Source organism: Arvicola amphibius, chromosome 12, assembly GCF_903992535.2.
Source record: "Arvicola amphibius chromosome 12, mArvAmp1.2, whole genome shotgun sequence".
NCBI lineage: Eukaryota > Metazoa > Chordata > Mammalia > Rodentia > Cricetidae > Arvicola > Arvicola amphibius.
The window spans coordinates 37,822,623-37,838,109 of record NC_052058.2 but is presented as its reverse complement, the minus strand read 5'-3'; the positions used below and the strand labels follow the sequence as shown (position 1 = coordinate 37,838,109).

Sequence of the window (15,487 nt, the reverse complement as noted above, 5' to 3'; positions counted from 1 at the left end):
TAGCTGACCCCACTCACTATGTGGGTGTTTGCTATTTCTCTCTCTCTCCCTCTCTCTCCCTCTCTCTCTCTCTCTTTCTCTCTCTCCATATATATGTGTGGGTGTGTGTATTTCTGTGTTTTGTGTGTGTGTATATATGTATGTATGTCTGCGTTTCTGTGTTTTGTGTGTGTGTCTGTGTGTGCATGTATGTGTATATGTGTGTATCTGTGTCTGGTGTGTCTCTGTATGTGTTTGTATATGTCTGTATGTATATGTGTAAATGTGAGTGTGAGTGTGTATATGTTTGTGTGTGATTTGTCCATGTTGTAAAGATATTCAGATATAGAACAATATTTTTTATTATTTTGTCTATTCCAAGCCAGTAGCTTTGATATCATCACTCCCTTTTACCCTTTACTTTGATGTGAAGGTGGAGGAAGACAGGGAGTTGGGCTGCAGCTGGTTAGATCACACTGGCCTCTCTACAAAGGAATGTTTCATCAGAATGATTTGGAAAAGTCTGGCACTGGATGTGGCATATGAATTTAGGAATGTCTTAGATTTTTAAGAGAAATCATGAAATCTCAGACAGAACCCTAAATTTGGAAAGAACACATGGGTTGTGGACCTTATTCTACGACTTGTGCCCCTCTATATTATCTAGGTCCCCATTTTCAAATATTTCTCCTCTATACAGGGTGGCAATTAGAGAGGTGTTTTTGATGATTTCTTCTCCAGAACATATATGCGTTGGGTATAAAATCACATATGCATCTGATTTAATTAGGAGGGTCTGGTTTTGGTTTTGTCTATGTGTACATACAAGTGTGTCTGTGCACCATATAATATTGGGTATTCCATTCATAGAAAGTCTAATGAAAATAGCCCTGCTTGATATAATCAGCACATTAAAGAACCTGAATTATATTCCAAAACTAAACTGTCTTCCACATCCTGTGTGGCATCACAAATAAATATATTTTTAAACTGGAAATACACAAATATTGCCTGTAGGTAAAGTTTTTGCCCCACTAACCTTATACCCTGACTTCAGATTGCCAGGACGTACAGAAAAGCCTAACACAGCAGTATGCCAAGTTTTAATCTCAGTATTCCTAGTGGGAGATGGAGAATCCTGTGAAGCTCAGGGTCAACTAAGCTAAAGCAGACAGCATGTGGAAGTTTTTTTGAGGCAGACCAGCCAAACATGGGCTACTCTCCAACTCCCTAGGCCTACCTCCTCCATGTAACCTCTCCCCAGGGACAAGAAAGATTGTCATATAATTTTCATTTGAGAGTTTCCTCTTTGCTTGTTTCATATCTCCAAGTAACACATGGCATCTGCGTCTTGGGTTTGTCTAGTCTAGATAGAGTAGCAACTTTCTCAGTAAATTAGTTACCCCCACCCCCTGTCTCTTCACTCTATTCTCTACTTAGGTAATTATTCTTAGTTTCTAAGTTTGTCTTAACAGCATTTCAGTGTGCAAAATAACATGATCAAGAAATGGAGCATTATACAAAACCAACATTGGTCTAGTCATACAGCTATCTGGGTTTTTCCTAACAGGTTTTCAAACTCTTAATGATTATGTTTAACTGAGCATCAATTTAAACTTAAGAGCCTGTGCCATACTTTTTTTATGCAAGGATTTGCTTTAAACTCAGCTTAATCTTGGTTACATGAGGGGCTCTACTATGAAATCATTCTCCATTCAGGCCAAAGCTTCCTTCTTGCTGACGAATGTCATACATAATGAAAGATTGCATCCCTTTTTCCTCAGCAGTGAATCATTTATCACCCAAGGGAGATCTAGTCCTGTCGATTCTGATCAAAGCTGCCCACTTCCTCTAGCCTTCTGATATGCTGGTCCTTGTCAGCTGATTGGACAATATCCTGGGAGAAACGGGAAATTATGCGGTAGAGTTGGGGCTCTGTAACTGTAGAGGCTTCTAAGAAGGTGTTAGAAAACAATTTACATTTCCTGTAGAAATTTCTATGATCTGGACATGTAAACTGGAAAAGCCTTATTTTTTTTCCTGCTTTAATTAAATAAAAAAGCTCTGTGGCTTTTCGCAGCATGCTCTGTGATATTCTCAAATGGATTTGTGAACCACACTGTGTGGCTACTTTGCCCCCTTTCTCGGGGAGACAATAATTATTTTCACTTCTATTAAAACAGGCTCTGGGTGGTTTATAAGTTCCTTTGTTAATGGACTGTCCTCCTTTATTATATAAATCATAAGGACACCCTTAAAATAAGAATTATCTCTCAGATTTATTCATTTTCTTTCCTGATTCTCCCTTATCAAGCTCTATACTGTCTTGCGTCAGGGAATCACCCATGCAGCACAGATAGAAAACAAGATGACTTCCTTGATCTCTCTCACCATCTCACCATAGCTCCTCACATGAGTCTCTTCTTCTGTCTGGTCACTGATTTTTGACAATCATTGTCCTGTGAGACATGCTTGCTCACACCTCTTTTTTAAATTTAAGAGCACATGGGTATTAAAAAAATGGCCAAAGTAAAGTGAGCTGAAGAATGAAGCAGGAAGACATCCATCCTTTTAACCGTGCATCCCAGTGCGGCTGCTGCACGGGATCTCTTCCAGTTTATTTTGATGCTATTCAAAGTATGTTGGTGATCCAGTCAAGACGGATACCTGCACTCCAGCAATTGCAAATAGTATTACTTCAGCTGAATATCACCTCTTGATAAAGAAGCCTGTCAGTACTCAGGCTGTTGAAGGGGCAGCGCTGGATTTGTAGCTGAACTGTGTGAGTTCACTGCATGCATTAAGTAGTTTATACAAGGATGCATAAGAAAGAGCAAACCAACTTTGCAAAGGTGTGAAAACATATCAGAATTCTAAATAATAGTTATGGTAACAATCATATAGCTTAGCTTAAATCTAGGTGATCCTGTTAATTTTCTCTGGGTGATTTTTCTCCCATGTAAATTTTCCAGAGTTAGCAAGTAAACCTCAATAAGCAAAGTTAGGCTGGGACTTCAAGGAAACAATGAATAAAATTTTATTTTATACCTCATATATTGCATTGTAATACACTCAGAAGTAATCCTGTTTATCTAAAATACAAATTAAACTAGTATTTTTATTTTAAATGGATACCCTGTGTCTAGGGGAACGCAAATTATGGCCTTGGCTGATCTCTGGATATCGGTTCTGCACCTTGTTATCTATATTGGTCAGAATTGTGCCTCTCCCTAAACCTCATTTGCTCCTAATAATAGAACCTGAAAATAGAGAGCCGTTAGGAGACCACCAAGCTCAAAAGCCATCGTAAGAGTAGCCTTACTCATGTAGGAATATAGCTTTAAGAGTAAGATCCAGATTACAAGGGGGAGTATTTAAAATTCACAGAGAAGAATCAGAGCCCAGCGCCAATGTCCTTTGCTTCTCAGTCAGCCCCCGCTGTTGGCCACATTCAGAGAGACGGGTTTGGTCGCATGATCCATCAGTCCCATTCCAACTGGAGTTGGTGATCTCCCTTTAGTTCTGTCCCACCGTCTCCATGAGTGAACGCACCCCTCACGTTCCTGACTTTCTCCCTCATGTTCTCGCTCCTTCTGCTCCTCATCAGGACCTTGGGAGCTCAGTCCAGTGCTCCAATGTGGGGCTCAGTCACCTTCCCCATCTGTCGCCAGCTGGAGGTTCCCTCACGGTCCTGACTTTCTTTCTCATGTTCTCTCTCCTTCTGCTCCTCATCAGGACCTTGGGAGCTCAGTCCGGTGCTCCAATGTGGGGCTCTGTCATTTTCTTCATCTATCGTCAGGTGGAGGTTCTATGGTGATATGCAAGAAATTCATCAGTATGGCTATAGGAACTGGCCTTTTCAGGCTCCCTGTGGGAGCCTTCTCAGCTTGGTCGATCACCTTCCTGGACCTGGGGGGAGTTGGGAGGACCTTGGACTTAGCATAGAGTGGGGAACCCTGATGGCTCCTTGGCCTTGAGAGGGAGGGAGGGGAGGTATGGGTGGAGGGAAGGGGAGGGAAGGGGGAGGAGGAGCGGAGGGAGGGGGAGGAGGAGGGAAGGAGATGGAAATTTTTAAATATAAAAAAAAAATAAACCATGAGAAAGAAAAAAATGAACAAAAATAAAAAAAAATTCTGATACAAAAAAAAAAATAAAATAAAATTCACAGAGAGACCCCACCAAATCCCACCAGGCTAGAAGGCTGATCTTAGGTGCATTTTTATTATTATTATTTCAAATGTGATTAAAAAAATCAAAGCTAAAGTGGAAAGGGTGGATTAGTTAGCCCATCTTTGTACTAAATCACACTTTATCCTAGGTTGTCTGGTACCCTCATTCTACGTTACATGTTTTAGTTTTGTGACTGAGGTATTAAGGGAAAAGTGGAAGTTAAGAACAAGTAGTGTCAGACAACTATATCAAAGACTAAATGTAACTGAGCGGTGGTGGTGCATGCCTTCATTTCCAGTACTGGGGAAGCAGAGGCAGGTGGATCTACAAGAGCTAGTTCCAGGACAGGCTCCAAAGCTACAGAGAAACCCTGTCTCGACAAACAACAACAACAAAAAAGACTAAATGTTCATTAAGACTAATGTGACCATACCTCAGCAATGACTCTCTCAGAAAGACTCTGCCATATTCACAGGGAGAATGACAGCATCTAGGTAAGTGGCCACTGGTTTGCTGGCAGTGACAGCAAATGACGTACCTGGCCCGGTAGCTGCTATACATGCTGTCTGGTGGAGATCTCAGGGCTTCATAATCACACGTCTGCTATCGTGTTTCTTCAGTATGCCTTTCTGATGTCACTCTTTCCTTTGTCTCTTGGTGACTGGATGTATTCTATTTCCTACATCCAAGCAGAAGACAAAAACTTGCACATGAAATCCTAGCTGTGTTACATTAAGGAATTAGTTTTCATATCCTAATTTTGCAGAAAAGGATAAATTATAAAACAAGTCCTAGATTTTTGTTATTGTTATTGTTGGTTTTTTATTTTGAATACAGTTTTATTAGTCAGAAATATCAGTGACCTTCGAAGAGTCTTTTTCATCAGCCATGGCCGTGATAACATGTTGGGAAGCCTGTAAATTGATAAGGTATTGCAAGAACTTGGTGGGAAATCTAGACCTTATAGAAGGTAGCTGCTACATGGAAATTTACACAAATCCAGCCCTAAATTCTTCCTTTTATAGTCAAAAGTGTTGTAGAAAGTCTGTACGCATAGCTAATCAGTAGATAACATTAATACCAAGTAGTTACCTTACAGATCTTGCTGTCTTAATTAGTGTTCATTTTAAAATAAGACTGCTTAATTAAATTCTCAGTTCAGCTAAAGAAAGCTTCCACTTTAATCAATGCCACAATGCTCTCCACGGCCAAAGCTACATTCTAGTTTCTGCTGAAGACTGGCTAGGGACATGAATTTGTTCTAAACCCATTAATGATTTTTAGCCAATGACTCTAGGCTGGAGATCCATAGGGAGAAAAAGTTCTGGTCCACCCATCACATTTATCATTTAGAACAGCTTTTGGAATTGTGACTTCTCCATACCTTCCTTGTTGATGCTGGGCCATTCACTTCGCATTAGTTGAATCAATCTTTTGTTTTTGTTTGGTTGGTTAATTGGTTTTAGCTTTCGGACTATTTATTTATTTATTTATTTTAATTTTATTTTTCCATTCAAAAATTTACACTTCCTCTTCTCCTCCCATTCCCCTCCTGCTTCCCCACTCACCCTCCACCCTCACCCCCTCTCCTTAAGAGAGGGCAGGGAACCCTGCCCTGTGTAAAGTCCAAGGCCATTCCTCCTACATCCAGGCCTAGGAAGCTTTGCATCCAAATAGACTAGGGTACCAAAAAGCCAGTACATGCAGTAGAAACAAGTCCCAATGCCTTTATCAATGGCTTCTCAGTCAGCCCCCATTTTCAGCCACATTCAGAGAGTCCCGTTTGATCACATGCTCATTCAGTCCCGGTCCAGCTGGATTTGGTGAGATCCCATTAGAACAGGTATACTGTCTCAGTGGGTGGACCAACCCCTCGCGGTCCAGACTTACTTGCTCATCCTCTCCCTCCTTCTGTTCTTCAGCTGGACCTTGGGAGCTCAGTCCGTTGCTCTGATGAGGGTCTCTGTCTCTATCTCCATCTGTCACCGGACGAAGATTCTACGGTGATATTCGAGATAATCATCAGTGTGATAGTGGGGCAAGGCCAGTTCAAGCACCCTCTACTCTTTTAATCCAGTTAGTCTGCCATTAAGAAGTGTCATGGTCTTTTCTATTTACCGCTGAGTAGTATTCTAGCATGTATATATTCCACACTTTCTTCAACCATTCTTCCACTGAAGGGCATCTAGGTTGTTTCCAGGTTCTGGCTATTACAAATAATGCTGCTATAAACATAGCTGAACAGATGCTTTTGTAATATGATTGGGCATCTCTTGGGTAAATTCCCAAGAGTGGGATTGCTGGGTCCTGGGGTAGGTGGATCCCAAATTTCCTGAGAAACCTCCACACTGCTTTCCAAAGTGGTTGCACAAGTTTGCATTCCCACCAGCAATGGATGAGTGTACCCCTTACTCCACATCCTCTCCAGCCAAGGCTATCATTGGTGTTTTTGATTTTGGCCATTCTGACAGGTGTAAGATGGTATCTTAACGTTGTTTTGATTTGCATTTCCCTGATTGCTAAGGAGGTTGAGCATGCCCTTAAGTGTCTTTTGGCCATTCGAACTTCTTCTGTTGAGAATTCTCTGTTCATTTCAGTGCCCCATTTTTTAATTGGGTTCATTAGCATTTTAAAGTCTAGTCTCTTGAGTTCCTTATATATTTTGGAGATCAGACCTTTGTCTGTTGTGGGGTTGGTGAAGATCTTTTCCCAGTCAGTAGGCTGCCTTTTTGGAGGCTGACCGAGGAGCCAAGGACAATGGCGATGGGCTTGGTCTCTACGACATGGACGGGCTCTGTGTGAGCCTTGTCAGTTTGGTTGCTCACCTTCCTGGACCTGGGGGGAGTTGGGAGGACCTTGGCCTCAACATAGTGTAGAGAACCCTGATGGCTGTTTGGCCTCAAGAGGGAGGGAGTGGGGGTGGGGGTGGAGGGGAGGGGAGGGAAGGGGGAGAAGGAGGGGAGGAGATGGCAATTTTTAATAAAAAATAAATAAACTGGAAAAAAAAGAAGTGTCATGGTCAACATTGGATGCCCAGTCCTAAGCTCCTAGAAGACCACCTCTCTACTGTTTCTGAACTCAACTTTTTAAATTCCACAAATGAGATATATTGTATAGTATTCAGCTGTTTGCTCTTAGCTGATTCCACACAACACAATGTACTTCACTGATGTAAACAGTGTATACAATATTTATCTGTGAAGTCCCAAAGGACAGAGCGAATTCTTTCACTATAGTTGAGATTATTTTTACTAGCTGATTTTATGTCAATTTGATACAAGCTAGAGCCATCAGAACAGAAGAAGCCTCATTTGAGAAAATGCCTTTGTAAGATTCATCTGTAAGGTATAGCAGGCTTTCTTGGACCACAAGCCCCAAATCATGACACAGGGATTTATTATTAGTTATGAATGCTTGGACTTAGCTTAGGCTTGTTTCTAGTTAGTTTATTCCCCAATGTATTTCTATTAATGTATGTATTGCCCTGAGGTTTGTTATTTCATTTAAGATGTGTTGTCTATCCAGCTTTCCTGCTTCTTCCTTGTCTGGCTAGCTGACTTTCAGCTGGAGAGCTGGCTTTCCTGTTCTCTCTGCCCACCAGTACTGCTGCAGGAAGCAGCGGCAGACAAACCTCTGTGAGATCAAGGCTAACCTGGTCTACAAAGCGAGTTCCAGAACAGCCAAGAATGTTACACAGAGAAACCCTCTCTTGAATTAAACACACACACATGAAGACTAAGTGAAACAGAAGGATAGAAACCGATGGGTTTAACTAATTATAATGTGGATGAGGAAGATAGGTTGCGAAGACCATGTGCTGGACAGATCATCTGTGAATGTAATCAAGTCATATATGAGCAAGAAGACAGAGGACATTGAGAGAACGGGTCAAGTGAGCAGTAATACCTTCCACTAAGAAATGAGAAAATTCAAAAGGAAGAGAAAGTGAAAATGTATTTCACCTAACAGGTATTTTACGTTAAATTAAACTATTCTATCAAGATGTTGAAATTAAAAGTCTGGAAACATTAGATACCTTTTAATGACACCTGTGCATTCTTCAGATTTATCCACAGTAATTTATGAGAATCATTGACTCAAACAAGTAAATTGTTGCCGGAGAACTATGAAAAGGAGGTGAAATGATGTTAATACTTGGGCTAATGGCTGCAAGAATTGCATTAAGCCCATCAATGGGGACAGCTCCTGTTGAACATAAACACATGAGCAAACTGCTTTTTTATCAATTACATTTGTTCTAATATATATATATATATATATATATATATATTGCATTCTGGTTATTTCCACTGACTACTCTTTATCTCCCTCCCACACCTGTTACCAACCTCCAACCTCCAACACATTCATGTGTCTTTTTGCTTTATGACCTGTGGATTATAATCAGGACCAGTTCTGTTACCATGGATTTGAATCTAATCATTAGAGCCAAATGGGCTCACCTTTGGTTATACAGTTGAAGCTGGTTACTGCTACTCCTTGCTACTCCTCATGAGTGTATTGATAGCCAATAGTTCATCAGGGAGGGAGCAGCCTGGAGATCCCCTCCCTGATTCATTATTGGCTGTTGACAGAGCCAGTCTTGTTCTGGCCCAATGCAGGAAGTAGCATAAGCTCTGAGGTTACTTTGAATTGTTTGTGTCATGCTCTGAAGTCTGTACTCCATTACCCTTCTCCCTGTCTTTGTGCTCTCATTCTTTCTGCTCCTGTTTCTGGATTGTTCCTTGAGACTTAGACGGCATAGTATCCATATCCCATTTAAGCCTATACACTCAACCATCACGTATTCCTTGTCCTCTTCAATGAACAGGAATCTCTACACTCATTGCTATTTACTGTCCTGCCTATATGGTCAAGAGACAGTGAAAGTGTGCCAACTGGACTATTTAAAAGTCTTTCCTTTCTGGATCCTTCCACATGCAGTCTTGATATGCTGAGCATTTCTGTTTCACCATGCCACCCAAAGCAAGTATTGAATTCTAGCCAAAGATATTGGCTGGTATCCATGACTCTTCTTTTGGCTACTGATCATCTTTTTCCCCACTAGAACCAGCCACTGGGCTTTTCCTCTGGGGTAATGAAAAGAAGAGAAAAAATGATCCATAAGGATGCCAGTTATTTCAGATAAAACTGGACATGTGCAAAGGAGAATGAGGCAAATCTAAGAGGACATGAGGAAGAACAGTCTTGTACATTTGAATTTAAACAGTCTTGCCCTCTGGGAACATGAGTGTAACATGGTACCTAGGCTCACTATTGGCTAGACGTGGCCGTTAGTGGAGCCGGGACAGCAGATTCCCTATCCCTCTCCTCACTCTGTGTCCACCATTGTCAGTGGAACAATCATGGTTTCTGCCCTACTTGGCTTCAAATGTCACCTCCGTGTTCCTCCTGCTTCTAACTTTTGTACTGGGAAATAAAGCACAATGCGACTTAAGAAGTTAGTTTTCTAAAGACACAACCCCTTCAGCTCAAAATAAACACAGGGAATTTGAGGCTAATTTTGCCTACAGGAAAATGTCTCAGCTCTTGCAAACCAACTTTGTTTTGTGGTTATTTCATAGTTGGTAATAATTCTTTCATTTCTTCATGAAACCTTTTGTCGACCCTTGCTGTTTCCTGCCTGAGTTTGCAGAATCAAAACTTGCCTGTGAAAGGACCGAACAATATTGTAGTTTTTTTTTAATATCGTGGCTATGATGCAGGTTTCTAAAAGACAAAGGAATGCAGAGAATAGGTGAACGGAGTGACTTTCAAATAAAAGCAGAGAGTAAAGTAAACAGATTACTAAGCCAGCTAAGACAAGATTTCTACTTTTTTTTAAAAAAAGAAAGCCATATTTATTGTTAAACATTATGCATGCACTCTTCAATGCCATTCTTTACACCACACATAAGATGAAATCAATATTCTGGAGTGTAAATCTCCCCCTTGTACTTTACACTGTGTTTCTCAAAAAGCAAACAGTAACTCTTGCCATCTTCCAAACTAACTGAAACAGAAGCAAACCACACAGTATTGTCAGTTATCACCCCAAGAGAAGGTCCACTGGACTCACTCGTGTGATAGAAATGCATTTGAGGACATACTCCCCCCACGCTTCAATACGGTCACAGAACCAACTCATCAGCAGTCTGGGGTAATAGTCCATCTTCATGTTCGGATAAGTCTGAACTTAGCAAGGTAACGTATGTGTGAATTTTAAATGAGAAATTTATGTGTTGTTTTTCAAACCCTCAAACCAATTAGCAGTGGCTTGCTCCTCTCTCCTAACAGAGCAGGGCTTGCTGCGTGGCAGCATATGTGGCTGTTTTGAGGTTTGTGCTGGGCTCCCTAGCCTGAGCAAGGCTGATACACCACCATCAAGCTCTATTATCTGCAGCCCACAGGTGTGAAGACACCTGGAAAAGACTCACTTTACAATTTTCCTAATCCCCCACCCCAAGGCCTAACACTCCAAGGTGGGCTCTGAATGATGGTCAATCCATTTATGACTGGAAAAAATTCACACTTCTCTCTTTATTTTCTTTTCCACTCACAAATGGAATAATATGTTTTAAGTAACAATGAACCTGTAAAAAGCAAAGCAAACAAACGAACAAACAAAAAAATCAAAAACAATATTTCCGTTGAAAAGCTGCCCTCACCCCCCTGTCAGGATGCTATTTTCACATGAAATAAACATACAAGCAGTTAAAGGATAATTAAGACCTCCCTCCTGCACGGGCTGGAAATGACACCTCCAGAAAGTGTATGTGCCTGATCACACGTGCAGGGCATAATTCACAGTCACGGAGAAATGAGGACCAAAGCTCCACTCCATGGCACAAAGAGTTCTGGATAGCATGAAGAGCAGCATCGGGGCAGCTTTCAGGAAACAGAACCTTATCTCGTTTGTCACAAATATGTTTCAGCCCTAAGTATCATCTGGCCAAATATTTACCATTAGAAATTTTATTTCGCCTATTTTATTTCAAGCACAGTAGATACTTTGTTTTTAAGGAGGTGAAGACAAGGCTTTGCACAAATAAATTCACAGGCATCTGCGATTTCCGGGGTATCTGTATACACATAGTAGGAATCTTTGTTCTTAGACTATGAGGGGACAAACACTAAATATATTTGGAGGTGCCATGTTTTAAAAAGGTGTTGAAGAGAGCCTGGCATTCCAATTTAGCTCAAAATGAAAGGTAGAAAATGGTCTGTGTGCTTTCAGAGTTGCTAGCCCTGTTACAGTAAGCCTCATCTAATACTTCCTCACACTCAGGTAGCATGACCTACTCCAAGTGAAGAATTCACAGCCCTCCTTGCCAGGGCCTATGGGACAGTCTCTTTGAATACTTGTGTCAATTTCATAGATTTCTAACAAGCAGATTGTTGTTTTTGAAACCTGAGTTTCATGTCAACCTCCCAATTTTTTCCCTCTGTAAGTAGGACAGAGTCTCCCAGGTGACAATGGTGAGTTCTCTGCTTAGTTCAAGCGTGATGGATTAAGCCTCACCAAGACCAGCAAATACTACCTTCCCACTTAAAGAGACTCTACCCAGACAGTGTTTGGGGCCTTAGTTACATTTGTAGTATGAACCGGTTGTAGATGTGTTGCAGTTGTCTGAGCTGGTCAAGCAGCCATAAATGATTGAGCCAAGCATAGGACTCAAGAATTGGATGTGCCTCATTACTAAAGCTTCCAGAGTGTGCCTAGTTCAGCAATGTACTCACTCAAGACAGTTGCCTTTGTATATATGTTCTAAATATAAAGGAGCAAACAGGACAACTTAGGCACCCCTCAGAACCTGCCAGGTGCTATGTTGATATTTCTGATCAGGAAGTGACTGTCAGAAAGGGGACCAAATTCAAAAAAAGTGAAATCAGCAAAGAAGAAAACCAAGAAATTACATGGAAACAATACAGGAAACCTAAATCTGTAACTGATGTATAATGCTATAAAATGTGTGCTGTAAGAAACACGATGCTTGCAAAATGTGTCTGAATGCATTTAGATCGCAGGGTACTGAATAACACAGCATGCACCTGGTGCCAGCCATATAGGATAACCACCATCCACACTGCTGAGAGAGGCATCTGAGATGTTGGTGTATTTGTTCTTCGAGTGTGGCATTTACAGCTATAGCTGTAGATCTGTGTTCCTCTGGATGTTTTTGTGTATTTGTTTGTATTGAGCAAAATTGGAATTTAGAATCTGCCCACAGATGTTGGAAACAGGCTGAGTCAAATTTGGAAGGCTAAGTAGACTGTTCTCCCCTCACTGTCAGTGCTAAGTCTGCTTGATGACGTCTCAAGTCTTTCTCAACCACATGCATATATTTGTCGTTTATCCCCTTTTCTCAGGTGCAAGGAAGGCTACCAAGGAGTCCGCTGTGATCAATTTCTGCCGAAAACAGACTCCATCTTGTCGGATCCAAGTAGGTCAAACCTTTTTCTTCTCTGTAACGGGGTGTTGTAGGTGGTCTTGCCTGAGAGAAGGTCTCAACCCCGCTGAAGGTTATGTTTCACTTCTGTATCTAACCTGCTGTTAGGAAGTGGGGAGGCGTCCATGCTCAAAGCACAGCCAGGATTAACTCAGTCTAGTTCCTCTCCTCTGAGACTTAGCCTTCAGCTTAAAGCCAGCCTGCAGCTCTGCTGGGAACCAACTTCAGGCAACTGCCTGCCGTAGGACCCAGGCTGGCTCCTAATATCACTCCCTTACACAAAGAAGGCTATAGAGAAAAAAGCTCATCATTTCTCTAAAGAATGTTATGAAACTGCATTTTTATATTGCTTCTGAGACTTTGTCTGGTAATTTGTGATAATGGTGAACTTATTAACATTTACCTTACTGAAAGAAGAAAATATGTGTAATAAAATTACTTAAGATGTTTTGAAACAAACTGCAAAAACTCAGCTCCGGTTTGACCACACTATTTTCATATCAGGGATTATAATACTAACAAAATTATTATTTTGAATCCATGAAAGAAGGCCATTTTTTTTACAACCTCAAGTACTGTTGGTTATTAGTTTCAGTTGGTATATGAATTTAAAGGTAACTTTCTTCGTGAAAATGACCAGTTTGGGCTAAAAGTAAAAAATTTACTTTAGCTGTGGTAATTATTTTGCTCTTTCCATGGCTGTTACAATTGAATCATCACTAAAGAAAGATTTTGATGGACTCAAAAATTTAGTTCAATGAGGATAATGGCATGCCTTTCTAAACTGTAATAGCAATATTATGGTTTTATATATCTAACATGAATCATGGGGATTTTAGAAAAGATTCTGTATCGACTATAGCTAGCTTCTCAGTCCAAACTGTGTTTTAGAACACAAAGAACATGTCTGGCTGTCTTCAGTATCTTTTTGCATTGTGTGTATCAACTTGGCCCATAAATTTCTAGCCAAATTGTCTAGCTAAATGGAAAGTTATTTAAAGAAAGGAAGTTTTTTTCTTTAATTTCACTTAAATGTGTTTTATATCCCCTTGAGGAGTTTGAAGGTTGCTAAGAGGCTAGAGAGCAGTCCAGATATATGTTCTGTGAAAGGTGAAGTGCCATTCTCTAGACCTAATCAAATGATCATGGTGTTAGGGGGTCGCTCTGTATTTCCTTCATTTTGTAGTTGTGGCGGATTGTTGAGCTGAAGCTTATTGGTGTCTAAAGCTCTTTTGTTGGTCTTGGATACATACACACATTTGGAGCATTGGGAAGCTTACATAAAATATGAGCTTGGCAATTTGTTTTCTCAGCCCCACACAAAGCTGTTTTCCTAAGTGTCTAGCTTGTATTTCATTCTTCATTCTTTCTCTCTTTCTGTATTCTCATTTTCTCACCTCCTTTTCTCCTTTTCTCCTTTTTAATACATATTTCCCAAATTAAGTTTATATTTTTTCTCTGTATGTGTGTGTTTACATACATGCATATGCATGTATTTCTGTACATACACGCATGCTATACCACGGTGCACCTCTGGAGGGCATAAGAAAACCTAAGGAAGTCAGTTAGACCCTGTTAACCGTGCTGAGTGAAGTTGGGTGGTCAGGCATTGTGGCAAGAGCCTTTCCTCACTGAGTTATCTCATTGATGGTTATCTCAGATAGTGATAGCCACCACTCTCGCCAGCCCCTCTTCCAAAAATGCAGAACTTTATATGTGGCTTTAAAAATATTTATCAAGTACAGAATTCTAGACAAGGCCTGGTATATGATACAAAGTAGGTAAAATAATTGCTCTTTAAAGCATCTAAGCAAATTTTGTGATCCAATTGGACTCAGAAATTTAATGCAATGAGGATAATGACAGATACTTTCAAGTTGCAGAGGCAAATTTCAGTTCAGTGCAGATGTTGAAAGTATGTGACCCACATTAGTGACTATGTAGTTCTCAGAGAAAAAAAATTCCCTATGAGCCTTCATGGCTAAGATTAAGGTTCACATCATTATTTCATGCAGCAGCAGTGGGAAAGGAAATACTAGGCATAACTCACAACAGGCTTCTCCTTGAAACATCTCATACCTTGTTTTCCTCCAGAATGACAAACGCCTCAGATGTTTCGATCATATGACACCATGAAACAGAAATTTAATACGTAGGGCTGCAAAAATGAACATTCTGAGATATATGGCTAGAAAATAAATACAGTGCTCTGCTCAAGGGATTTTGGGTTACGGAATTGTATAAACTCATTTTCCTGTTTCGCAATGATTCTGTAAAAATGTATATGTCTATAAGAGTCAAAATGTTAGAATTTCTTGAAATCAAAATTAGAGATTTTCACACATTAAAAATCTATAGATGTGCCATGAGGTGGTGGTACATGCCTTTAATCCCAGCACTCGGGAGGCAGATCTCTATGAGTTGGAGGCCAGCATGGTTTACAAGAGCTAGTTCCACGACAAGCTCCAAAGCTACACAGTGAAACCCTGTCTCAAATAAACAAAAAAAGAATCTATAGATAAGACCATGAGTCATATATTATTTCATGTATTCATCATGTATTCTTTTATTTCTGAGATCATTAATTCATTCCACCAGCCTTTTTTTGGGTAACTACAAAGTTGTTAATCCACCAAATTATGTCAATACAATGGACTTTTAGCTCTGTGAACCCTCCAAGCAATGAGGAAAAATAATGTGTTTGTACAAAAACATTGAGATTTTTTGGGTAAAACTTTTGCTTACTCATATAAACCATGTCACATGTATTCAGTTTCTAAGTCTCATAATTCTCATCTGAGTAAAGGCATCATGGGAGATTTTGGTATAACATAGAGATGGAGAACACCAGCACCAGGTAGATTTCTAGCCCACTCCCTTATCTTCAT

General features: G+C 40.4%; 1 protein-coding gene across 1 annotated transcript in view; it reads left to right on the top strand.

Moving 5' to 3' along the window:
- Positions 1-15,487, top strand: part of Nrg3 (neuregulin 3) — a 550,956-nt gene that overhangs the window by 313,404 nt on the left and 222,065 nt on the right. The window contains exon 2 of the mRNA XM_042054014.1: positions 12,520-12,593. Within this exon, the coding sequence (XP_041909948.1) occupies positions 12,520-12,593 (74 nt within the window). The remainder of the gene's footprint in view (positions 1-12,519; positions 12,594-15,487) is intronic.